At 41.0% G+C, this 25298-nt stretch overlaps 1 protein-coding gene across 1 annotated transcript; it reads left to right on the top strand.

The window, feature by feature from the left end:
• Window positions 1-186: 186 nt before the first annotated feature.
• Window positions 187-25263, top strand: lonp1 (lon peptidase 1, mitochondrial). Its single transcript, XM_032557542.1, is given in 22 exon segments — window positions 187-741; window positions 4786-4874; window positions 5012-5131; window positions 5212-5377; window positions 9318-9431; window positions 9511-9572; window positions 10630-10759; window positions 10979-11062; window positions 11156-11224; window positions 12470-12621; window positions 15980-16118; window positions 16359-16537; window positions 17097-17184; window positions 17481-17603; window positions 17733-17849; window positions 18562-18702; window positions 19991-20041; window positions 20043-20157; window positions 20244-20330; window positions 20776-20903; window positions 22091-22255; window positions 24742-25263. Coding segments are annotated over 22 exon segments (2973 nt in total). The 5' UTR covers window positions 187-231; the 3' UTR covers window positions 24886-25263.
• The last annotated feature ends 35 nt before the right edge of the window (window positions 25264-25298 follow it).

The following is a 25298-nucleotide window of genomic DNA, read 5'->3' on the forward strand; positions in this document are numbered from 1 at the left end:
ATCTGCAAGAATACTCTGACTGAGCATTCCAAACAACCAGATGGGCCAATTTATAATACTGGTGGTTTTCTTATCACTTATCCTATCCTTCGTTCCGTACTCCAGCTCAGCAGGTGGCAGTAATGCACATGTAGTCTGGCACATTTAACCGGCAGTAGATCTTGTGTGTTAAACGATTGAGGGAAGTTGGAGGTCAGTTTGTCACGTGCTGTTTTAGAACTCTCCAGAAACATGGGCGCCTGTTTGAAGATGGCTGGTACTGTTCAGCGGATCCACAGAACTCCTTATAAGCCTGGACAGCTGTTCAGGAGCGGAGCGATTCCGTATCTGACCGAGGCCACCGGTCAGCTCCGGCTCCAGCCGTCACCTCGCTTCAACACCCTGTCTTCCGTCGGCAGCACTCCGGTGACCACGGGCTGCAGGCTTACCCGACACCACCGCTGGGTTCGGGTCGCGGGGGTACCCCTAGCTCATACCGCTACCAACACGTCCCCTTGTGGACTAAGCGTACCTGCTCGGTTTTTGGGTAACCGGGCCAGTGGGGCAGGTTTCTCTGGGGAGGACGGCGGGGAGAACGCGGCTTCTGGAGGAGATGAGTCTGGAGGGGATGGAGAAGCTCCCTACAGCGGACCGCAGATGACGGCTCTCACCCCCATGATGGTCCCAGAGGTGTTTCCCAACGTCCCGCTGATAGCTGTGAGCAGGAACCCGGTGTTTCCCCGTTTCATAAAGATAATCGAGGTGAGGATGATGTAACGTTAAGTGTTTTCAGTGGCTCCAAGGTCACCGAGCGGGTGGAGACGAAGCTGAAGTTGGTTTCCGATTCCAGCTTCCGATTCGGAAAATGGGCGATTCCACCTAATTTTTCCACTACCTTTCGCATCTTTAATAAACTCTAGTTTAAAAACTACAACACCTAGACCAGGGGTGCCCAAAGTCTGTTCTCGAGGGCCGGCATCCTGCATGTTTTAGTTTTCTCCCTGGTTTAACGCACCTGGCTCAAATGATGGCTCCTTAGAAGGCCTAAGAAAAACACTGACATGCTGATAAGGTTGTTGGTACTACCAGGGAGAGAACTAAAACGTGCAGGATGCCGGCCCTCGAGGACTGACTGGGCACCCCTGACCTAGACACTCAAATCCTGAACTGCATTATTCTCAACTAATATCAGAATATTTACAAGCATGTTTGGGATTCGTGAAACCTTTTTCTGATTTGTGAAACTTCACTTCACTTAGCAGACCGCTGCAGAAGATCTTTCCTTCCAACAGCCATCACCATCTACAATAACTATTTGAAGAATTAATGAGTTACACCAACATTTAATTTCAAATTGGGATAAATAAAGTGGTTTTGAATTAGAATTGAATTAGAATTTGAAAAAAATGCATGGAACAAGTGTGAATAGTAATCTAAACTTTAGCGAAGTTTTACAAATCATGTAAATGTTTCACAAATCCCAAACATGGATTAAAATATTCTGCTATTAGAGCAGAATAATATAGTCCAGGTTTGAAGTGTCTAGGTGTTGTAGTTTTTAAACTACTGTAGAGTCGATTAAAGATGCAGAAGGTAGTGAAAAATTAGGTGGAATCGCCCTTTAGATATTTCCTGAATCAAAAGCTGGAATCAGAAATCAACTTCAGCTTCATCGGGTGGAGTGAGAGCCGACGAAGCTGGCTCTCACTCCAGCTGTTAAATCCTGCCTGATATTTTCCCCTCATTGCTGACTGCATGATTCAGTCAACCATTCAGAAGGTTATAGTGACTACAGTAAACGTGGCCAACTTTCTGTTTCTTCTGACGATCACTCAGGGTAGCAAATGAGGGAAGTTCATTAAAATCCTGGATAAATTCTCTGTGGTTCACTGTTCTGCTGGTCAACAACAGAACATATCAACGAACTTTTCAACAGATTGTTTCATCTGTCTGTGAAATGCAATGCATCGTAAATCAAGAGCTTTAAAAGTGTTTGATATGAAACTGATGTTGCAGGTATTTTAGAGCCTCCGATTCAGGCAGTTTGGGGATGTTTCTCCTTTTACGCAAGTTCATAATTTACCTGAAAATAACTGTATTAAAGTGGTAAAAATGTATTTAAACAGACCAATTGGTTTCAATAATCATTACAAGGGTTCACCCCAGAAAACTTGCTAAGCCCGATGGTCGGGGCGCCAGGGCGGCCCACCATGTTTTTTAAAAAGACATGTTACGTTAACAGGAAATATAAAAATATTACATGGATAAATGTATTAGTAGTTGTTGACAATGCTTAAACACACAATTGTAGTCTTAAAATCAACACACAAAAAATACTGTTAAAATAAATATTTTTTGTACATCTGTTAAACCCTGAATAAGTTAATGCCCTGCTGGTGGAATGCCCATGAGTAGGCCTGTCACGATAACAAATTTTGCTGAACGATTGTCTCAAAAATTATTGCGATAAACGATAACATTGTGTGAAGACCTTTTTACACTGATTTAATAAAAATTACGTAATAATGCATGCGATTTCTTGCCAAAGATAGATACACTTTTTTTTCAAAAGAATATTTAACGCTGGAGCTGATAAACAAAATAAACAAAACAACCAAAAATAAAATGTATTGTCAGTCTCCATCAACAAAAAACGCACTTGAAAAAGAAACTAAACAACATAAAGCCAAAGTGGAAATAAATACTGCATTCAACCAAAAGAGTGCAGATTATGAAGTCTGTATATTATGTTGCCCTTCAGTAATAATTAGATTTAATAGAGAAGATGGGCACATCTGACTACCTGATGCAATAGTTCACACTACACGATTTTTTGCTCCTATTTTTCCCCTTACAACAATCTTAGAAAGTTGTTCTTTCTAAGATTGTATGGTGTGTTACGGTAGATCGTAGTTGCCGCTCCGATCTAAATCAGGGGTTTTCCCCGACTGGGAGCTTTAACGCAGCCTGTTGAATGTGACAGGTAGCCAATCAGAAAGCGCGGATTCTCCTCCGTGCTTTCTGAGGGGAAATTACAGAGGGGAATCCCAAACAGCTGACACGCTGCAACCCGAAGTCCAGCGGACATTGGAGATGATATGTGGAAACAACATTAATGTTTATTCAACATGCAAAGAATATAGAAATGACAAGGGGAGGAGTTGGAGCGAAATTGCTACCGCAGTTGATAAACCCGGTAACTTTTCAGCTGTTCTTTGTTAACGTGACGTAAATAGGTTATAATGATTTTCATTCGGTCAGGACTTTACGCTGACACTAGCCACATGCATTGCAGATAGATTGTAGTAAAACATTGATTAATGCCTGGTTTTAAAATTAGTTAACTGGACTTGTAGCGATTATTTTGTGCCCATTGTTGGACACCACACGGCAACAATGAACCCGATCGAACAGTTATACCTAGGATTTCTGTCGGCTAATGTGTGGTCTGTCAGGTTTTGAAAATGGATCGTGTCGTGTGCGCTGGGCTTTACACTAAGGAAATGAGGAAGGAGGAGTCAGTGGAGAGCACCGGAGTTGAGCCTTTTTTTCATTCGGTGTCATTAACAGAAAGAGAAAAAGGCCGGAAGAGACGATAATGCCGATAATTAAAATGACGTCGATAGTTTTAATTTATCGTTGATTTATCGTTTATCGCGACAGGCCTACCCATGAGTGTTTTTAGATTCCAAAACTCTTTTAAGCAAATTTACTGATCACAATTTGCTTTGTGATCAGCAAATTTATGCTTTTCTGATCACAAAGCATAAATGAACTAAGCAGGTGCTGAAGGCTAGCCAGATCTCCAGGGGCCCTATAAATGCTAATATTTTATCACAGACCATATAGCTAGAATTTTAACATTTGTTTATTCAGAATGACAATGCTATTAAATTTCATTTATTGGTTTCAGCAAGAATAAAAAGATTTTAAATTGTGTAACATTTAAATTAAAGATTTTAAGGAGCTTGCTAGTTTACTTTGTTAAAGTGCAAGGAACAATCTTCATAGTTTACATTGTTTTGTTACCACAGCTACAGTCTGATGCTGGAAGTTAAATCTTTTGAGCTCTGTTTGTTCACAATTATTTGTGAATATATATTTATTACTTCAGCAACTTACAATTATCACTGAGTGCTTTTAAGTCTGGCCAATTAAACAAGAGCCCCTTTCCCAGATTTCACTAAGTCCATGGTGAAATGTTCTTAGTGGTACTGATGATCTTAGCAGGCAGAGGGGCCCCTAAATCAAATTCTGCTCGAGACCCCATACCACTTGAACCAGCCCTGCATGACGAGCTAAAGCAGTTGCTCTGCACATCTCTGCTGGATGCAGAGGGACAAAGAAGTAGATTTAATTTATGAGGCGCTAGTAGAGACCAGTTATTTAATTTTAAGAACTCATCGAAAGCAGACACGGCTATTTAATTATATTTTAACAATTTAATGGAGTTTATCAATTCATTTTGGCACGATGTCCCTTTGAAGACATTCATGATGTTGATGCGGGCCAAAATGAAAATGAGTTTGACATCCCTTCTCTGCTGGTTATAATGTATTATGGACATCTAAAAAAGTTCACCCTCCAAATATCTCAATACCAGAACTATTCATGTCCCGTGTTACTGCCTGAATTGGGTAGAGGTGGAGGTGGTTGGAGCCACTCCAAGCTAAACAGAGCTGATGCTGAAGGGGGAAAAGGCAGGGTTATTGGCAAAACGTGATGAAAAGATGACTGCTTCAAAGTTCCATCCAGGCACCGGTCTTCTGAAATGATGCTTCAGGTTCTTCCTGCATGTGCTGCTAGGTGAAGAACAAGGCCCTGATGGAGCTGCTGAGGAGGAAGGTGCGCCTCGCTCAGCCTTACGCTGGAGTCTTTATGAAGAAGGATGATAAGTAAGTCAGAAATGCTTCTATTATTTTTCTCTTGATTTGAGTTCACAAAGGACATGATTTGTCCTTTTGATATTTGCTAACTGCTTGAACCTATCAGTGAACCAATCGGGTTCAATGACTGCTGTTGTGTCTTCCAGTAATGAGTCGGATGTGGTCGAATCCCTGGACTCCATCCACTCCACTGGGACCTTTGTTCAGATCCATGAGATGCAGGATTTAGGAGACAAGCTGAGGATGATCGTTATGGGCCACCGCAGGTCAGATCCAGGTCTGCTGATACCATCTTAAACCGTCTCCATGTGTGCAGCTCTGCTGATTCTGTGCTCTGGTTCATCAGGATTCGGATAACAAGACAACTGGAAGTGGAGGCTGAGGACATGTTGGCGTCCTCTGACTGGTCAGAGTCTGAACCAGAGCCTCAGGTCAAAGCTACGGCAAGACGGAAGTCCAAACGCAGCCGTAAGGACCAGCCGACCTCCCTGGCAGAGCAGCTGGAGAACAAGGTCAGTTCAGTGCTGTCAAAACAGCAAGAAGCATTTCAAACAAATAATAGTCTAAACTAGATTCCTCCTCATGCCCATCTTGTGAATTGTGGGAGCTTGTGCCATTTTTCTGATCGTATTATATTGATGAATTACAGTTTCCCCCTCAACTTTTCTGGGTGGACTGGGTGCATTTCTCAGAACAGAATTGAGATTCTCAAAATGTCTTGTCAATCTTGAAATCATTTTGTCAGTGGTGCACATCAGAAAGCAGTTTTATTTCTTTCAACAAGTTGCAAATGCTTTTGTATATCATGCAAGTGATTATGTATAGTTATCTGCTTTTTCCAACATTTTCAATTGCCTTTGTCATGTTTATCAAAATATTTTATATGGGTCTCTGTTGAATAGTATTGACTTCTACAACATTTAACCATACAGTGGCTTGCTGAAGTAATAATGATGTAATAGTCAATTTTATTCATAGTGCCCTGTCAGGTTTGACACCTATTAAAGACAAGTTGAACAACACAGAAAAGACAAGAGAGTTAGATTCTTTTGTACTCGCGAGGAGAACGGACAGAGATGTGTTTACAGTTACAAATCTCCAACCGCTCTGAAACACATTTGTCCGCTCCTCTCTTTTTATTACTTTCAGAGTCCCTATCACAGAGAGCACTGCAACTCTAAAGGGGTGGGGACAAAGCATTTTAGTTGCAGTGCTAATGACAATCACTAACTAAACACATGTTATCTTGCATTAAAACACAGAGTAAAAACAGAACAGGTCGTATATCTTCAAGGCGACGATTCGTCAGCTATCTAACCGTTCAAAGGAAGAAGAAGTCCTGCTGAGCAATGAACCCCGTGAGCACGGTTATCACTGCTTCTCTTCAGGGAGGCCCTCTTGTGAAGACGGAGATAAAGTAGATCAAAACATACAGAAACAGTCTTTATGTTGAGGGAAAAGAAAACAATCAAGGAACATCATATAAGTAACACTATTGTTATAAAGGAAACAACAAATATATGATAATATATACATTTCACCTAACATGCCCTTTTTATCTCAAATTGAAATCTCAAAAAGCAAATTAACACGCTACTAGATTGTAGCTACAGCTCCTCTGAGGCTGACTGACAGAAGCAAAGCTGCAATTTTGCGCCACTGGCCCTTCTGACCAACACCGGCAGGCAAGCTGGATGAAGTGTCTTGCCCAAGGACACAAATGACAAGGGTGGGCGGACCGGGAATCGAACCGTCGCCCCATTTATACCCTTTCAACTTTTACATATTTTGTCACATTACAACCACAAACATGAATATTTCATTGGAATTTAATGTGAAAGACTAACACAAAGTGTCATACAGTTGTCAAGTAGAAGGAAAATTATACATGATTCAAAGCATATTTTTCAAATAAAAAACTGAAAAGTGTGAGGTCCAAAGAACAGGCAAAGACTGGGAGACGGCACGCAAACGCTGCTGTTACCATCCACAGCAACAAAGCAAAAAAGAAAGGGTCTGATACTATAAGCTACGTCCTGACAGGATGAAAACACTGAAAGGGGCAATAACACACCCATCACCAATTAGAGAAAATGACAAACTTAGATGCTAGGTCAGCACAAAAAGTGTGCTTTAGAAACAAAGCTGGGAAATATGCTAGAAAAAGTTATCAAAAAGAAAATTAACGGGCGTGCCATGGTGGCTTAGTGGTTAGCGCGACCCGTATTTGGAGGCCTTGAGTCCTCGACGCCGCCGTCGCGGGTTCGACTCCCGGACCCGACGACATCTGCCGCATGTCTTCCCCCCTCTCCTTCCCCGTTTCCTGTCAGCCTACTATCATATAAGGGACACTAGAGCCCACAAAAGACCCCCTGGAGGGGTACAAAAAAAAAAGAAAATTAACTCTGTTGAAAAATGTGTGGAGCTCAAGGAAAAGGATATGACATCTTGCTTAATTTGCACTACTGAGATGGAGCTCAGACTGGAACCTCAGACTGTATGGAGTCACTGAGGCTGAGAAGGACGTGATGGAGAGCTGTTACATGTGCCAGGAGGTTCTTCCAAAAGACAAGGGCTTCAGATTTTCATTGATATTGTTCATCGCCAGCAGCTCCTGCCCCCATGGTACCATCATGCGCTTGATTCAAGGAGATATCATGATTACATATGGAAAGCTGGCAAGGGAAATGACTTCCTGAAAATAAATGGACTCTGTCTTGCCCATGACCTTTGCAAAGAAGATTGTGAGTCCCGGCAGAAGCTATGGCCAAGCATCCAAAAGACTCAATAATAGGAAAATCAATCTTATTTGTAGGGGGCCGTGGTTTGATCAACGGTGTGGAGATTCCCTCAATGTTTACTCTGAATCAAGATTAATCGCAAATCATTTTTCCTTCCTGGTGGGTCCATTTTACTATTCTGGAAGTTTATTCTATGTTGCAAATTAAGGTTTGAGACTTCAATAAGGTACTGATCCACTGTGTATGTTATCTATACTACCTTCAATGACAAAGTTACTTTTCTTGTTGTTTAAATGTTATCTCTTTCACTTATTTCTCTTTATGCCAGGGGAATGCATAATATGTTTTTTAATATGTTAAAAAGAATAGCGCTATTTTTATTTGGTAAAAATTTCAAATCTGATTTTTGTCTTTTTCAGGAATGTCACTCTACAGTTGATGATTTTATGTCTTTTTTAAAAATCCCAATGGGGTAATTCTGTTTGGCTTTCTCACAGGTCTAAGCATTCTGCAGGTGTTATGACTTTAAAGCACAGATTTAATGGGAATTAATGCTGTTGTAAACAAGTGTTTTAGTAATCTATCGATTATTCTTACAATTAATCGAGCAATCGGATAAAAAAATATAAAATAAAACATTGGTAAATCTAGCATAGCAGCAGTCACAACATCACATATCAACATCAGTCCAATTTTTCACATTTGAGCTAACAATAACTTTTCTGTAGTTTAGAAAATTAACCTGTGACAATAAATCTCACTTTCTAAGCTGAAGAAAAGTTATACAAAAATCTGAAATTATATTCAGTGTAATAATAATAAAAAAGCAGGCTCACTTATAAAAAATGTCTATACTCCAGCTTTTTATTTTATGTATTCATCTTAAGTCAATTTAATAGATGAACTCTCACCTTGCCCAGTCATTTATAGCTTTTGTTTCTATGTTAGTGACGGGATTTGACACCTTTATTCGTCACACACAGAAACATCTACCAGCTGCGTGCCGCCACGACGTGCTCCGCCACCCATTTGTTGAGACTGGGATGAAATAAATTTTCCGGTTCATCCGTAAAGCTACACTTATGTTAATAATCTAATGTGCAGCCGCCCGCAGTGTTCAGTCTATCAGCTCATCTGTATAAATACACCTTCAGCGCTCTTCCCCGCCGTTTGCTCTGAACACCGGCCACCAGGAAGCATCTCCGGGAGGAGAAAAGCTGCCGTACTCCAGGCATCGCAGCAGTCATTTTAAGGACGCTTATTGGTCCCCCGAAAAACGACAGAAACCCAGACATTATAGTGAATCAATCGAATCTTCCCAGGCCGAACTTGAAAACTGGACGTTTTGCTGCTAACACTTAGCTTTCATCTAAGGCGGAAATGAGAGTACTGCGCAACTCAAGTAAAAACCTGGCCGGAACACGGTGCATTAAACAATAAAACATAACGTAACGAAGGTTCGAGGCAGATAAATTTTCCTCGAGGAATTTTAATAATCGAGGTACTTGAATCACTCGAGGAATCATTTCAGCATAATGGGAATATTACTTTTACTGAGTCACTATGTCAACTGTTCTACAAAAATCAGCTTTTCATTTCTGAAATGAAATGAAATGTTTATTGTTTCAGCCAGGGCTGTTTATAAATGAATATTTTAGTGATCGAGTAGGAATGAAGGACCATCATGTTGGTAATGAAGTGTGTTGATCAGGTTTCAGAAGCTGACCTGAGTCCAGAGCTTCAGCCTTTGCCTTACTCCAACATTCTGATGGTTGAGGTGGATAACGTTCAGCATGAGCAGTTCACGGTCACTGAAGAGGTCAAGGTACCCAACACACAGCACTCGCAGCAGAAACGTCCTGAAAGGGCTCAACCATTCTCAGAGGGTCTTTGTGTGTTGCCAGGCACTGACGGCTGAAATCGTGAAGACCATCAGGGACATCATTGCCCTCAACCCCCTCTACAGGTCAGCCAGCAGCTGAGCCTCTCCATTCTCTACTCATGTTTGCTTTTGGTCCAGTTGTTCTTCATGTTGTTGTGGGTCATTGAAGTTGCAAAGTGGGGTCCTCTAGAGAGCACTGACATACAGCTAGTATGGTGTTGCCATTTCTGAACAGTTGGACTTCAGGCTTCAGTCTTTTTCTGCACTGTTACTTTCTTACTGAGTTGCCTCAGCCACTAATGGCTGCAGCTGAAATATTAATATATTTTATGTTTGTCTGTCACCTCCATGATTTTCAGTGACTTACTGCATGAACAAACAAATTCATGTGTTAATTTAATTGCAATTTGTATTTAACGGAAACGCCACAATTGCAAAATTGTGTTTGTTCAACATTTGCACAATACCTACACATTTTCAGCACATTTGTACCTGAAACACAGCTAATGGCTGATCTTATCCACTGAAAAGATCGGTAGAGAAGATTGATCGCTCATCACCCAATAGAGCTTTGAAACCAACGTCACTGCGTATGATGTTGTTGGGCATTTATTGTCTCGCGCAGTTGCTTGGCGCCATCTTTGAAGGCCACAGATCAAAACAAACTTTATTCCGGTGTTTTTATTGTGCTCCCCACTGCATCCTCTTCCGTAATGCTGAAAAGCAGTTCGAAACAAAGTGCGACAAGCTTCTTCCAGATGCCAATAAATGGTACATGGAAAAAAAAATAGCTAAAATTGGAAATATCGACCTATTTGAAATAAAAAGTTGGAGCACAGACCCTAATTTTAAGATTTTACTTAATTTTACTTATTGGAAAATTGCTACATTATTTTAAGTAACTTAAGATTAAAAAAATCTCTAGTATCTTGCTTTAGATGGGTTGATAATTAAAGGCTACATTCCACCACTCTTCAATCAAGGGAACATTTGTGTCAATCCTGACACTTGATTTCCTTTCAGTTTGTGACTGCATGTATCCAAAAGTGAGAGTGTTATTGGAAAACATCTCTGAGTCAATATATTTGTATCCATAGTGTTTTAGTGGTAATGGTGGCATTTTGAGTTCTGTGTTTGTCAGAGAGTCGGTGCTTCAGATGATGCAGGCTGGTCAACGGGTGGTCGATAACCCCATCTACTTGAGTGACATGGGGGCCGCACTGACGGGAGCTGAGTCCCAGGAGCTGCAGGATGTCTTGGAGGAGACAAATGTATGAGCTTTTCCCTCATTGCCTGTCTGCTTCCTCTGTTAACAAAATTCTGATGCTTTGCAGTAATGAGCAGTGAATGAAATGTTCAGGCTGCACAAAGCTTTTGAATGTCCACTGAGAGAAATTTGGAGTAATATGCCACTTATGTTAAAGCAGTCAAAGCAGAATTTTACAACCTTCAAACTAAAAAAACAATCAAATAATTTTTGGTTTTTGCAGATTCCAAAACGTCTTTACAAGGCTCTGTCTCTTCTAAAGAAGGAGTATGAACTGAGTAAACTGCAGCAGCGTCTGGGCCGTGAGGTCAGAGATCATAATCAAGCATGTGAGCACTATCCTGCCTTTGCACAGCCCACTATGTGAACTCACTCCTGACTTTGTGTACTTTGGTCTGAGGTGGAGGAGAAGATCAAACAGACCCACAGAAAGTATCTTCTCCAGGAGCAGCTGAAGATCATCAAGAAGGTACAGGATCAGGAGGAGCCAGAACTCTTACTGCTTAATGAGCCCAGGCCTGGTCCAGGTGATGCCTGGTGCACATGTTGCTCATCGGATGAGAAGTTTTCTCGCATGTCTTGCAGTCATATAGACTATTCTCTAACCAGCAACTCGATAACGAAAGAAAACAATTCTTCCTATTATAGCCGTGCAGCAATCACTATAATGCTGATGGAAAAAACAAGAACTCTATATGAGAAACATTGGAGGTTTCATACATTACTACCTTATTTTTCGGACTATTAAGGCGCACCGGATTATAAGACGCAGTATCAGTGAACGGATCTATTTTCATATATAAGACACACCGGATTATAAGGCACATAAAGTGAAACAAAATACGGTAGTCGGATAGGTCAGACTTTATTCAAATCATTAACAATAACTGTCAATATTACACAAAAAGTACACTCACTTTTTCAATCATTCATCTTCTACGAATCCATCAAATTCCTCGTCTTCGGTGTCGGAATTGAACAGTTGGGCGATAGCGACATCAAGCAAGCCCGGATCCCTCTCGTCATCATCCGATTCAGTCTCATTGCTGTTGCTTGGCTGTTCATTGATGATTGAAGGACAGTACGTATCAGGAAAAGTGGTTCGCCACCCCAAAACAAGTCTGTCTAGACGGCATAGAAAGCTGACCAGCAGCGATTATGCTTCGACAATCAAGGGGAGTGGCTTCGTCGCTTACCAAAGTCGTAATAAAACATACGGTTTTTTTTTCTACTAACACTTTTCTATCTGACATGCACAAACTCTTAAATGTTCTCAGCCTTCCTAAATATCCTATCTTCCATACCGTTCTTTACCAGAACAATAATGATAGGAGAACTCGGAGTACTGGTAGTCATTCTCTTGTTGGCTGAGAAAATGCTTTTAGTTAACTCCTAACACTTCCTGGATGAAATGATTTGCTGCTCTGGTTATGTGTTTAAACCCTGCTGCTGGCTGGTCGCACAAAACTTGTGTGATCACTATGGCGACCTGTGAAGTCAACTCCACCCACATGAGTCATCTTACCACCAAGTGAGGGGGGTGACGAAGGCAGGATGACATTTCCCTGCTTCACTGCATCGGTGTGTTCGTTAAAAACATGGAGATTTCTAGAAATAGCTTGAGCCCCACCTTGAGGTGTCTAGTGAACGGGGTACTGACCCCATCTGCACATGTATGGTGCAGATGGGGCTCACTAACTGTATGTGTCTTCAGGAGCTGGGTCTGGAAAAAGATGACAAAGAAGCCATTGAGGATAAATTTAGGGAGAGACTTAAAGACCAGAATGTTCCTCAACACATCATGGATGTAATCAATGAAGAGCTGAACAAGCTGGGGCTGCTGGACAACCATTCATCTGAGTTCAAGTAGGTCTGTCTCCTTTCCATCCCTCAGCTAGGTCTAGAGCAAGACAGCCACAAATAAAGTTACTTACTGCAGTAGTCAGACCACACTGATGCTTCCATGTTGTCCTCCATTTTTAAAAGTGAGCCAACAAATTACTGTTTTTGTTTTCCCATTTTTTTTGACCGCTTATAATCTGGTCTTTTCCTGCCATCTGACAAATTTGCTCTAATACACTCAACAAAAATATAAACGCAACACTTTTGTTTTTGCTCCCATTTTTCATGAAATGGACTGAAAGATCTAAAATTCATTCCAAGATAACAATATTACCATTTCTTTCAAATGTTGTCCACAAATCTGTCTAAATGTTTGATAGTGAGCACTTCTGCTTTACTGAGATAATTCATCCCACCTCACAGGTGTGCCACATCAAGATGCTGATCTGACATCATGATTAGTGCACAGGTGTACCTTATACTGCCCACTAGGCCTGTCACGATAGCAAATTTTGCTGAACGATTAATTGTCTCAAAAATTATTGCGATAAACGATAATATTGTTTGAAGACCTTTTAACACTGATTTAATGGAAATGACGTAATAATGCATGCGATTTCCTGCCAAAGATAGATACACTTTATTTTCAAAAGAATATTTAACACTGGAACTGATAAACAAAATAAACAAAACAACCAAAAACAAAAATAAAATGGATTCTCAGTCTTCATTAACAAAAAATGTACTTGAATAAAACCTAAACAACATAAAGCCAAAGTGGAAATAAATACTGCATTCAACCAAAAGAGTGCAGATTATGAAGTCTGTATATTATGTTGCCCTTCAGTAATAATTAGATTTAAATAGAGAAGATGGGCACATCGACTATCTGATGCAATAGTTCACACTACACGATTTTTTGCTCCTATTTTTCCCCTTACAACAATCTTAGAACGTTGGTCTTTCTAAGGTTGTGTGGTGTGTTATGGCTGCTCCGATCTAAATCAGGGGTTTTCCCCGACTGGGATGTGAATGCAGCCTGTTGAATGTGACAGGCAGCCAATCAGAAGGCGCGGATTCTCCTCCGTGCTTTCTGAGGGGAAATTACAGAGGGGAATCCCAAACAGCTGACACGCTGCAACCCGAAGTCCAGCGGACATTGGAGATGATATGTGGAAACAACATTAATGTTTATTCAACATGCAAAGAATATAGAAATGACAAGAGGAGGAGTTGGAGCGAAATTGCTACCGCAGTTGATAAACCCGGTAACTTTTCAGCTGTTCTTCGTTAACGTGACGTAAATAGGTTATAATGATTTTCATTCGGTAAGGACTTTACGCTGACACTAGCCACATGCATTGCAGGTAGATTGTAGTAAAGCATTAATTAATGCCTGGTTTTAAAATTAGTTAACTGGACTTGTAGCCATTATTTTGTGCCCATTGTTGGACACCACATGGCAGGAAGGAACCCGATCGAACAGTTATACCTAGGATTTCTGTCGGCTAATGTGTGGTCTGTCAGGTTTTGAAAATGGGCCGACAATCGGCCGACAGCTCTAAGATCGTGTAGTGTGCGCTGGGCTTTACACTAAGGAAATGAGGAAGGGAGGGTCAGTGGAGAGCACCGGAGTTGAGCCCTTTTTCATTCAGTGCCATTAGCTGAAAGAGAAAAAGGTCGGAAGAGACGATAATGCCGATAATGAAAATGACGTCGATAGTTTTAATTTATCGTACGATTAATTGATTTATCGTTTATCGCAACAGGCCTACTGCCCACAATAAAAGGCCACTCTGAAATGCGCAGTTTTGTCTCACAGCCAAATGCCATAGATGTCGCAAGCATTGAGGGAGCGTGCAATTGGCATGCTGACAGCAGGAATGTCAACCAGATCTGTTGCTCGTGCATTGAATGTTCATTTCTCCACCATAAGCCGTCTCCAAGGGCGTTTCAGAGAATATGGCAATACATCCAACCGGCCTCACAACCGCAGACCCACGTGTAACCACACCAGCCCAGGACCTCCACATCCTGCAGGTTCACCTCCAAGATCGTCTGAGACCAGCCACTCAGACAGCTGCTGAAACAACTGGTTTGCATAACCAAAGAATTTCTGCACAAACTGTCAGAAACCGTCTCAGGGAAGCTCAACTGCATGCTCGTCGTCCTCATCGGGGTCTTAACCTGACTCCAGATCGTCGCTGTAACATACTTGAGTGGGCAAATGCTCACATTCGATGGCGTCTGGCACATTGGAGAGGTGTTCTCTTCACGGATGAATCTCTGTTTACATTGTTCAGGGCAGATGGCAGACAGCGTGTGTGGCGTCTTGTGGGTGAGCGCTTTGCTGATGCCAATGTTGTGGATCGAGTGGCCCGTGGTGGTGGGGTTATGGTATGGGCAGGCATCTGTTATGGACGAAGAACACAGGTGCATTTTATTGATGGCATTTTGAATGCACATAGATACCATGATGAGATCCTGAGGCCCATTGTTGTGCCATACATCCATGAACATCACCTCATGTTTCATCAAGATAATGCACGGCCCCATGTTGCAAGGATCTGTACACAATTCTTGGAAGCTGAAAATGTCCCAGTTCTTGCATGGCCAGCATACTCACCGAACATGTCACCCATTGAGCATGTTTGGGATGTGCTTGACCGGCGTATACGAAAGCGTGTACCAGTTCCCACTAATGTCCAGCAACTTCGCACAGCCATTGAAGAGGAGTGGACCAACATTCCACAGGCCACAATTGACAATCTGATAAACTCTATGCGAAGAAGATGTGTTGCACTGCATGAGGCAAATGGTGGTCACACCAGCTACTGACTGGTTCTGAGTCCCCAGACCTCCAATAAAGCAAAAAAAAAAAAAAATGCACATTTCAGAGTGGCCTTTTATTGTGGGCAGTATAAGGTACACCTGTGCACTAATCATGATGTCAGATCAGCATCTTGATGTGGCACACCTGTGAGGTGGGATGGATTATCTCAGCAAAGCAGAAGTGCTCACTATCAAACATTTAGACAGATTTGTGGACAACATTTGAAAGAAATGGTAATATTGTTTATCTGGAATAAAGTTTAGATTTTTGATTCCATCTCATGAAAAATGGGAGCAAAAACAAAAGTGTTGCGTTTATATTTTTATTGAGTGTAATTTCTATTGTAGTTTTTTTCTCTTTGCATGAAAAGTATCCAAATAACTTTTAATCTTTATTCCCACCCTCCATCTCTGAATTGGTTCAGTCAAATTTCTCTCATACACCACAGATGGATTTGTGTTGGAGAGGTTGAGGACCATAATGCAGACTTTTGTTTGTTACTGATGCTCTGACATGCGTGAACGTGAACCAAGGCAAACTGTGTTTCAGTGTAACTCGCAACTACCTGGACTGGCTAACCAGCATGCCGTGGGGCACCAACAGTGAAGAAAACCTGTCATTATACAGGGCCAGGGAGGTTCTGGAAGAAGACCATTATGGAATGGATGATGTTAAAAAACGCATATTGGTAAGAAAAAACCCACACTTTTAACATCCAAATGAATCAAAGGAAGATTCTTCCTCCATGTCCTGCTGGTCACAGCAGGACATGGAGTAGGGCTTCTAAACTTCAGCCAGACAATTTGTATTGAACCTGCTTAGAGCTAGTCATGTTTATTTATTTTGTTTATTGTTTATTTGTTTATTTTATTTATTTTGAAGTACAGCAAGGTGATTCCAGACTGCAATGCTTTGTGTGTGTGTGCAGGAGTTCATTGCAGTGAGCCAGCTCCGAGGTTCCACCCAGGGGAAGATCCTGTGTTTCTATGGCCCTCCTGGTGTAGGGAAGACCTCCATTGCCCGCTCCATTGCCAGAGCACTTAACAGACAGTACTTCAGGTTCAGTGTAGGAGGAATGACCGACGTGGCTGAGATCAAAGGTCACAGGTCTGCACAAACTGTTAGTTCTCCAGTCTGACTGGAACATGCAGATCAGTGGGAATGTTATTTCTAGGACCCCAGGTGCAATGTTAAATTATGCATAATAATACACATACGTAATGTAATTATACAGCTCTTAGACTGATATGGTGCAATTATTGTCCCATATTAACCATTATTAACCAGAAAAGCCATTTGCCTGCTAGTTTTAGATTAACTTTAAATTATTTAATTATTGTCCACATGCAACAGAAACCACTAAATTCCATTTTCTGCATTTGGTTGTGATTTAAGCAGAAGCAAGCTGTATTGTGTCCTTGGCCCACCCCCACCCCTTCGTTTTGGTCCCTGCAGGGATTATGAACAGGCAGTTTCCAGTGTCCCCTCAAAGCAATAGAAAAGAACTATGAGGAATCAGAAAATATGAAATTGCTTTGCCTCTGTGATCACAGCTGTTCTCATCCATCCCTCAGGCTGTGATTGATGATGAGATCGTTTTGAAGGAAATGTTGATGAGAGGTGACATTATTGAAGAACATAGTCTCTGAAAATATATTGTTTCCAGGAGAACATATGTTGGAGCGATGCCTGGGAAGATTATTCAGTGTCTGAAGAAAACCAAGATGGAGAACCCTTTGGTGTTGATAGATGAGGTCAGTGTTTGAATGTAACCTTTAAGAAGCTATTAAACAATGTTTTCATCAGCCCCAAATTTCTATATTAAAACTTTTCCAATGAAATGATATAATAAATGTAATAAACTAAACTGATGTTTGTATCTATTGTATTAAAGATTTGAAAACAGTCTGTGGAAAAAAATCTGTTTCATGTAGTGATGGTGTTATTGAAATAAATTAACGTTTCATCTGTATAAGTTATTGAATAAGACTGAAGATATTTTTCTCATAATGTACTAAGCTATTTTTTCCACAATAATTTGTTTATTCAGGTGGATAAAATTGGCCGTGGTTACCAGGGTGACCCATCCTCTGCTCTTCTGGAGCTTCTGGATCCTGAACAGAATTCAAACTTCCTTGACCATTACCTGGATGTCCCAGTGGACCTGTCTAAAGTAGGTGGAGCTTGCACAGTCAAGCTTAATCCTGGTAAAGACTAAAGGGCTTTAGAAAACCTTTAGTCTTCTAAAGGTTTGGCGTGTGTTAGTCCTCTAAGGGTTCGCTGTGTGTGTGCTGTATTCCAGGTTCTGTTTATCTGCACAGCCAATGTGACTGACACCATCCCAGAACCACTTAGAGACAGGATGGAGATGATCAATGTGTCCGGATACGTGGCCCAGGAAAAACTGGCTATCGCTGAGGTAACAAACATGTCCCCATAGCAACCGTTGCCATCATTGCTGTGTGAAATTTGACTCTTGCTTTGCTGTAAGGAGGACTGGGAAATCTAGAAAAAGTAATTATGCATGTGTGAGATATTCCAATGACTCCATTGCTAATATTTTCATAGAAATCTTTATATTTTTAAATAACTTGGACTTTGATTCTGCCTTCAGCTGATTTTTTATATTGTCAATGTGATCTTGACCGTTTGACATGTGACTCATACAAGACATACACACACAAACAAAGAGTTAGGGGTTGCTGTGTGTTACAGTAACCCACTGTTACTGTGGTCAACTGTGCAATACAACGACATCTTGAAAGTCTTGTATTTATGGGTTTATATGTAATGATTCCATCTGAATTTTCACTTCAAAAAACAAGTGTTCAATGGTAAGAGTTCCTGTTTGAGCTAGTTGTCATCAATTAATGTGAAGCCCTCTGAGAAAACTCAATATTTTTTAACAAACTCTTCTCAGATATTCATCTCTCTTTTGTCCCTGTATCTGTTTGTGGGCCTAGCCACAGAAGCAGAGTAGTGCAGTAGTGGCAGAGCCACATTTTACAGCTGCAGCCAAAAAAAAAAAAAAACCCACAATGTTGGAAGGGTTTGAACATTTGCCTTCTAGTTTTCTATTAAATGTTCTGCTCAGTCTGTGTGTCTGTGTCTGCCTGTGTGTGTGTGTTTAGCGTTACCTGGTCCCTCAGCTGCGGACACTCTGTGGCCTGACTGAAGAGAAGGCCTCCATCTCCCCCGACGCTCTGGGTCTGCTCATCAGACAGTACTGCAGAGAGTCTGGAGTGAGGAATCTGCAGAAACAGATAGAAAAGGTGAATTCAAATTAAATTAAAAAATACTTTATTTATCACAAAGGAAAGTTAAATAATATTATCACTGTGAATCATCACTTCCTCCTATTGAGACAGCATTTCTCTACAGAGCACCATTTAGCCCCACTGCCATTGCGAAATGTGGATAAATGATGCACATTTATCCACATTTATTCATTAAATTCCCATGGTTCCTCTGAACTTTTGTTCAGATTTTATTTGGAAAATTTCCTTGCTTTTCACTGATTTCAGTACAGTGCTCCATTGTGCTCATTTATGGTCATTAAACCATTGACCTCTGGCTTATGAACCAAAGTAGGGCTTCTAAACTTCAGCCAGACAATTTGTATTGAACCTGCTTAGAGCTAGTCACGTTTATTTATTTTGTTTATTGTTTATTTGTTTATTTTATTTATTTTGAAGTACAGCAAGGTGATTCCAGACTGCAATGCAAGCTGATTTTGGAGTTGACGGTTTTTCCATCCACTGCTTCATCTAGCATGCCTTGTTCTGTGATGGACATTATTTATGACTTGCTTAACTGTTAATTTGCTCAAGACAGATATTTTGCAATATTTGTTTTTTAAGAAGGTAACACTGTTATATGACATTCAAACCAGAAAAAAAAGGATCTGTTTATGTTTTTATATAATCTGTAAATTTTAGTGATATTTTTGAGGCAAAATAAATTATCCTATCAGATTGACACCTTTAATATCCTGGTATCTGACTTGTTATAAAACATTTAATAATCATTTAAGAATATGCCTTATTGTTTGGGCTAGTCCCTAGTAACACACAATAGCTCTACAGAACCCTAGTGAAGCTAAGCTAACCCTTTCCTCCCTATGGCTCCATTCTCACCGGGCACCAACATGTGTCCAAGAAGCGCTGCATGGTCCCTGGAACAGATCTGTTGGTATCAGTACAGCCATCTGAGCTCAGTCTCTCCTGGGAAATGTTAATGGACCGCCTGCTGTCATATATCATGTCAGAGAAGGTGAATTCAAGTGGATGACATGACCCACTGTGTCTGCTTGTGTCTGCATCTGATTCCTCAAGATGGATTTAATGGCTGCTGATTGGCTGTTTGCAGGCTGGTCTGCTTCCAGTTGCACCCTCCAGCATGTACCACCTGGTCTGAAGAGGGAACATTAGAGTTGATCCTCATCAGTATCCTCAGCCCATAATGCAGATGTTGTTGCACCAGACTGTAACCCATCCTGCAGTCCCCCCTCCGATCTCCTCTCTCACCTCACTGTCTGGGTCTTGTTCCTCCATCTGCCAGGTGTTCCGTAAAGTAGCATTTCATATTGTGAGTGGAGCCGAGGACTCAGTGGCCTGTCTCATCTGACAATCTGCATGATTACGTGGGTAAACCAGTTTTCACAGTGGATCGTATGTATGACGTGACCCCACCAGGAGTGGTGATGGGCCTGGCATGGACCGCTCTGGGTGAGACGAGGCCCACACAGCCTCCAGCTCTGATGATAATGATGATGTCTGAGCTGAACAGTTGCATTGTGATCTGCTGCCTGTAGGGGGCTCCACACTGTTCATTGAGACATCACTCTGCCGACCACAAGGAGGGGCAGAAGCTAAAGGAGAGGGAACCTTGGAGGTCACAGGTCAGTGACCTGCTCTCATGTAATGTGGAAAACCTCAAAACATCATTTCTGAATTTCCCCATAATCATCTCTGGTCAGAGTATTTCTTCGGTGGAGTTTATTTTTATAAACATAAGCAATTCATGTTGGAATCTTTCCTGACATTAACAGTAAGCAGAACTGATGGGGAGTACAGTGCAGAGAACACAATACATTTTTTATAGTATAGTATCCTAATATAATACCATCTTCTTAAAAAATATTAGATACAAAAATATTGAGTCCCATTTATTAAAGTTTTTGAATTAAACTTAGTAATTTTTGTTAGACCTGTTTCCTATGAAAATCCAACTAACTTTTAGTTTTTATTTCTTATTGAGCAGATAAAATATCAGCAATAAAGCTTGTCACATTTGTTGAATCATATGTTGAAAGGTTCATTCTGAAGATTTGTGCTTCTCTGCAGGTCAGCTTGGTGATGTCATGAAGGAAAGTGCAAAGATTGCTTCGACATTTGCCAGAGCCTTCCTCATGACTAAAGAACCGGAAAATAACTTCCTGGTCAGCTCCCACCTGCACCTGCATGTTCCCGAGGTAAAGAAACAGGATTTTCATTTATCACAAGTTGATCTTATTGGACTGCAAGTACTTACACACATACACAGTGATAACTGTGATATCCCACCGCTGAAGGGTTGACCCAAGTCACTGAGTATGTCCGAGGCTCATGTGACAACAATAAAAGGGATCACTTCAGAAATGCTGACGTAAACAGGCACATGCAGAGGGGATGGGCGGGGGGCTTGAGCCCCTGCCCCTTTTTGTCCTTGATGCCCCAAGTGCCAGATTGAGTTTTTTTTGTTTTGTTTTGTTTGTTTTTACATATGTTTGAACTGCTTGTGCCCCTCAATTACAATATTTAGATAAAATAACAATTAACAAAATAAACTAGTCTGGCTGCCCTCAGTCTAATAATGACTGACAATTGTTGCTATGGAGCTTAAAAAGTCAAATATTACCAGGGTTTATTTAGTAAAATGGCAGCAAAATTAGCTTATTTCATAACATACTTCATGACCAATGACCTTCTCTCTTATGGTCTGTTTAACAACTACAGTCTCTCTTTAAGCTCCTCACATGTCAGTTTGTATTTAACTACACCAACTCTGTGTTGTGTTCGTTCAGTTTTTTGAAAATAAAATGTTAAACAAAAACAACTACAGTCTCATATCATCACAGCCCTCCAGCTCTACCAGCAGCAGAAATCCTTCAACAGCAACTTTATACCCATCAGACTAAATTTGCTTTACACTGTCCCCACATGATGACAGTGATGCAATGTGATCCGATTAAATATTAGATTCTTGATTAAAATGGGTTGTTGCTATGTTGCTGTATGGTGTTTTAAGATCTTGTTCAATGTGCCCCCTTTCAGCTTTGAGCCCCTGGCTCTCCAAAGGTCTCTGCATGGCCCTGGCTGAAAGCTATGATTGTGACTGACTCTCTAATCTATACAGTCTGAAGAAAATCCCTTGATGAGTAACTGATTTTACTGACGGGCTGATTTAAATGACATGATGGGAAGGAAAGACAGCTTGTCATGATTCTAACCTGTCGTCATTTCAGGAAGCTAAACTTTAATAAGTATTGAGTCAAACAAGGTTTGGAACTGACCGATCTGCCCCATAAAGATAAAATATGAAATCCGCTCATATCTCATGTCAGACATACTGTCACTAAATACAACAATTTTCTGGGTTTTTTTTGTTTTGTCTTTACAGGGAGCTACTCCCAAGGATGGACCCAGTGCTGGTTGCACAATAGTCACTGCATTGTTGTCCCTGGCAACCAACCGGTCAGTGCGTCAGAATGTGGCGATGACTGGGGAGGTGTCACTAACTGGCAAAATCCTGCCAGTAGGAGGAATTAAAGAGAAAACTATTGCTGTACGAAACACACACACACACCCACACACACACACACACACACACACAGACAAGACAATCAGTTGATCTTGTTACATTACCACATTAGGGGTAATGTAGAACCTTATTGTAAAAAAAAAAAAAAAAGTCTGACCCAACACATGGAAATAAAAGCACTTATGCTGCATTCCATTTACCTGGGAAATCAGAGCTAAGAGCTACTGTAGGTTTGTCGACAACTCCAGCCATGATTTCAATGTGGCAGGCTAAAGCAGCCATTGTTCCCAACACATCTTCTGAACATCGTGTGAAGCTTTACGTTCCATAAGCAAACAGTACTTTTAATTAGGTCAGTTTAGAGTTGCAGGCACCCTGGAACATTCAGTCTCCAACGTACTTGATCTGAAGGTAAACAGTAGATGCTCAGTCACATGATTTTGGGATGTTGGTGTTTGTACACACCTTGACCAGACCACCAGGACATGCCCCTTCCTGCTGGGGTCCCTCCTACTTCCCCACATCCTCTAGTTTGCTTTTATGAAATGGTCACAGAGAGAACCACCTGTCTGGAGTCAGCCTCCTCCATGGACAAGAATGATCATATGCCAGTCTTATACGAATTATTTTGTGAAAAACCACAAACATGAGACTTGATGCCCCTAAACTGACAACCACATTGGACTGACAAAAGGCACTTTTCCATTAAACCGCCTCTAACCGGTTTGGTCTCGGTCCACCTCGGCCAGACTTGTTTTGGCCGAGGTGGACAAACATGTCCACCTCGTTTGTCCAAACCTGGCGTGCAACACAAACATGCATTGCCTTAATCTAAAAGGTTGTAATTATATTTTCCTACATAGCGAAATAACCAGCTGATTTGGGCCTTCATCATTATGTTTGGGCCAGCAATGAATTTCCGTAAGACAAAATTAAATATCTGGGCTTATTTCAGTCCACCAGAACCTCAAGGTTCTCCAATATTGAGTGTCGCTGCAAACATCAGCAGAGAATTGAACACAGCTGCTGCTGCTCACGGTCTGCCCACAATACTGAGGAACAGACCGTATGATGGAAAAGCTCACTACCTGGGGTGGAACCAAATCGCACATTAACCAGTTAGTGTGCAAATTGCCAGTGGATAACGCCTAAAATAAGACCAACACATACCCTACAAAATAAAAGCCTTCATATTTTACACAGCAGGTAGTTGCTGTTTTGGGCACTGGTTATATGACTGGTATAACCCAACCACTGTTACACATGGGTATGTGTTGGTGTGGCCTTTTGAAATCAAGCTTGCTGAAATTTTCAAAATAAAAGCCTCAGTATTCCTTACTTGGTTTAGATAAGGAACCAGGCAGGCATTTTAACCTGAGAAAAGAGTACACTTGGATGTTAGCTTAAAACATAAAATTCAGTAGGTCAACATGCTAGTGATAGCCACACATGCTAAATGTAGCATTTAAGCTAGCATTAGCATTAAAGCTAATTTTTATTTAAAAGGTAAGCTTTACATGCTAATTAGAGTACGTCAGTGTTAGTCAACATGTTATTGATAGCCCACATTCTACTGGTAGTGTCAACATGCAAGTTGTTCTACACGCTAGTGATGGCTCTCATTCCCTACATGTTACTGACAACACTTAAAGTTTTTGACTAATTTTAGCTTGTACATTAATGTTTGCATGCTGAATGGAATAAGTCACTGTTAGTCAATGTGCTATCGATGCTACTGGTAGGCTTAACATGTTAGTGTAGGTCTCATACTAACTTAGCCTTACTGCTAAAATGAGCCTTTTAGCTCATTTTTTCATATATTATCCACATTCATCTTACTGAATGGAGTATGTCAATATAAGTCAACATGCTGGTGTTGCCCCATTTGCTCAAGAAAGCATTTAAGCTACCGTAATCTTAGCATTATTGCTGATTTTGAGCATCAGAATGCTGTGTTCCAATTGACACTCACACTTTGGCAGGCCAGTTTTAAATTTCTTCAGATATGTTCTAATTATTATTATATTGTCTAGTGGGTACACCGATTGCCGTTTTCTGGCTGATCATCGATTACCGATCTTTAAAAAGCCTGACCTGCCAATTCATATTTTGGCTGAAATCATTTTTTTTCCTGAAATGTTGCTAAATATAGCAAGAAAGTCTGAGGATTATATCTGTCTGAGATGAGTTGGTAACTGTGGGGCGACTATTAATTACAAATGTGCAGACAAGACCTGCTGGGCTGGTCTGTCAGTCAAACTCTCATGGGAGAGCAGAAGAGCACAGTGGGTGATTTTAGACCTTTCTTTTGGTAGATAAGATCAGTGGATAAGATCGGCTTCACATGCAACTATTGGCCATTCACATATCTCCCAAAATTAAGGAAATCGGTGCCAATAAATTGGTGCACCCCTACTTATTACCATTTCTCATGTCTCGGCATAATACCATGAAATGTATTTGCAGTAATGTTGTTTCCATCAGCGCTGACTGCATGTTTCCCTTGCCAGGCCCGCCGTGCTGGTGTAACCTGCATGGTTATTCCAGCTGAGAACAGGAAGGACTTCTCCGACCTGCCAGACTACATCAGAGAAGGACTGGAGGTTCATTTTGTGGACCACTACAGCCAGATCTACCCCATAGTCTTCCGATAGAACTAAGATGGGAGAGCATTTCATCGTGTAAAACTGCTCATTGTTCTGGTATAAGATTGTGATATTTCTTTGTTTCTTACCTTTAGTCCAGCTGTGGAGACATGTTCTAGGACCATCCCAAAGATCAAATGACTTTATGATCACAAGCATGCATCATGACTCAGAGGAGGAGCTGTGATATTTTATCAGGATGATGGGATTGGAAACAGCCAGGATCAAAGATGAGCTGGGACAGTGCAGTGATCACTGAGGAACTCAGGTCTGCTGCCATGCAGCCTCTTTATCTACACCTCTGGATGGACACTTTCAGACATCGTTTAATGTAATATCAGACATGATCATATTTAAATAAAGTGTAAGAAAAAACAAATACTAAAATGATTTAATTGTGTTCAGATTTTAAGTTTATTTGT

This window comes from Xiphophorus hellerii, unplaced genomic scaffold, assembly GCF_003331165.1.
Source record: "Xiphophorus hellerii strain 12219 unplaced genomic scaffold, Xiphophorus_hellerii-4.1 PGA_scaffold_83__1_contigs__length_249999, whole genome shotgun sequence".
Classification (NCBI taxonomy): domain Eukaryota; kingdom Metazoa; phylum Chordata; class Actinopteri; order Cyprinodontiformes; family Poeciliidae; genus Xiphophorus; species Xiphophorus hellerii.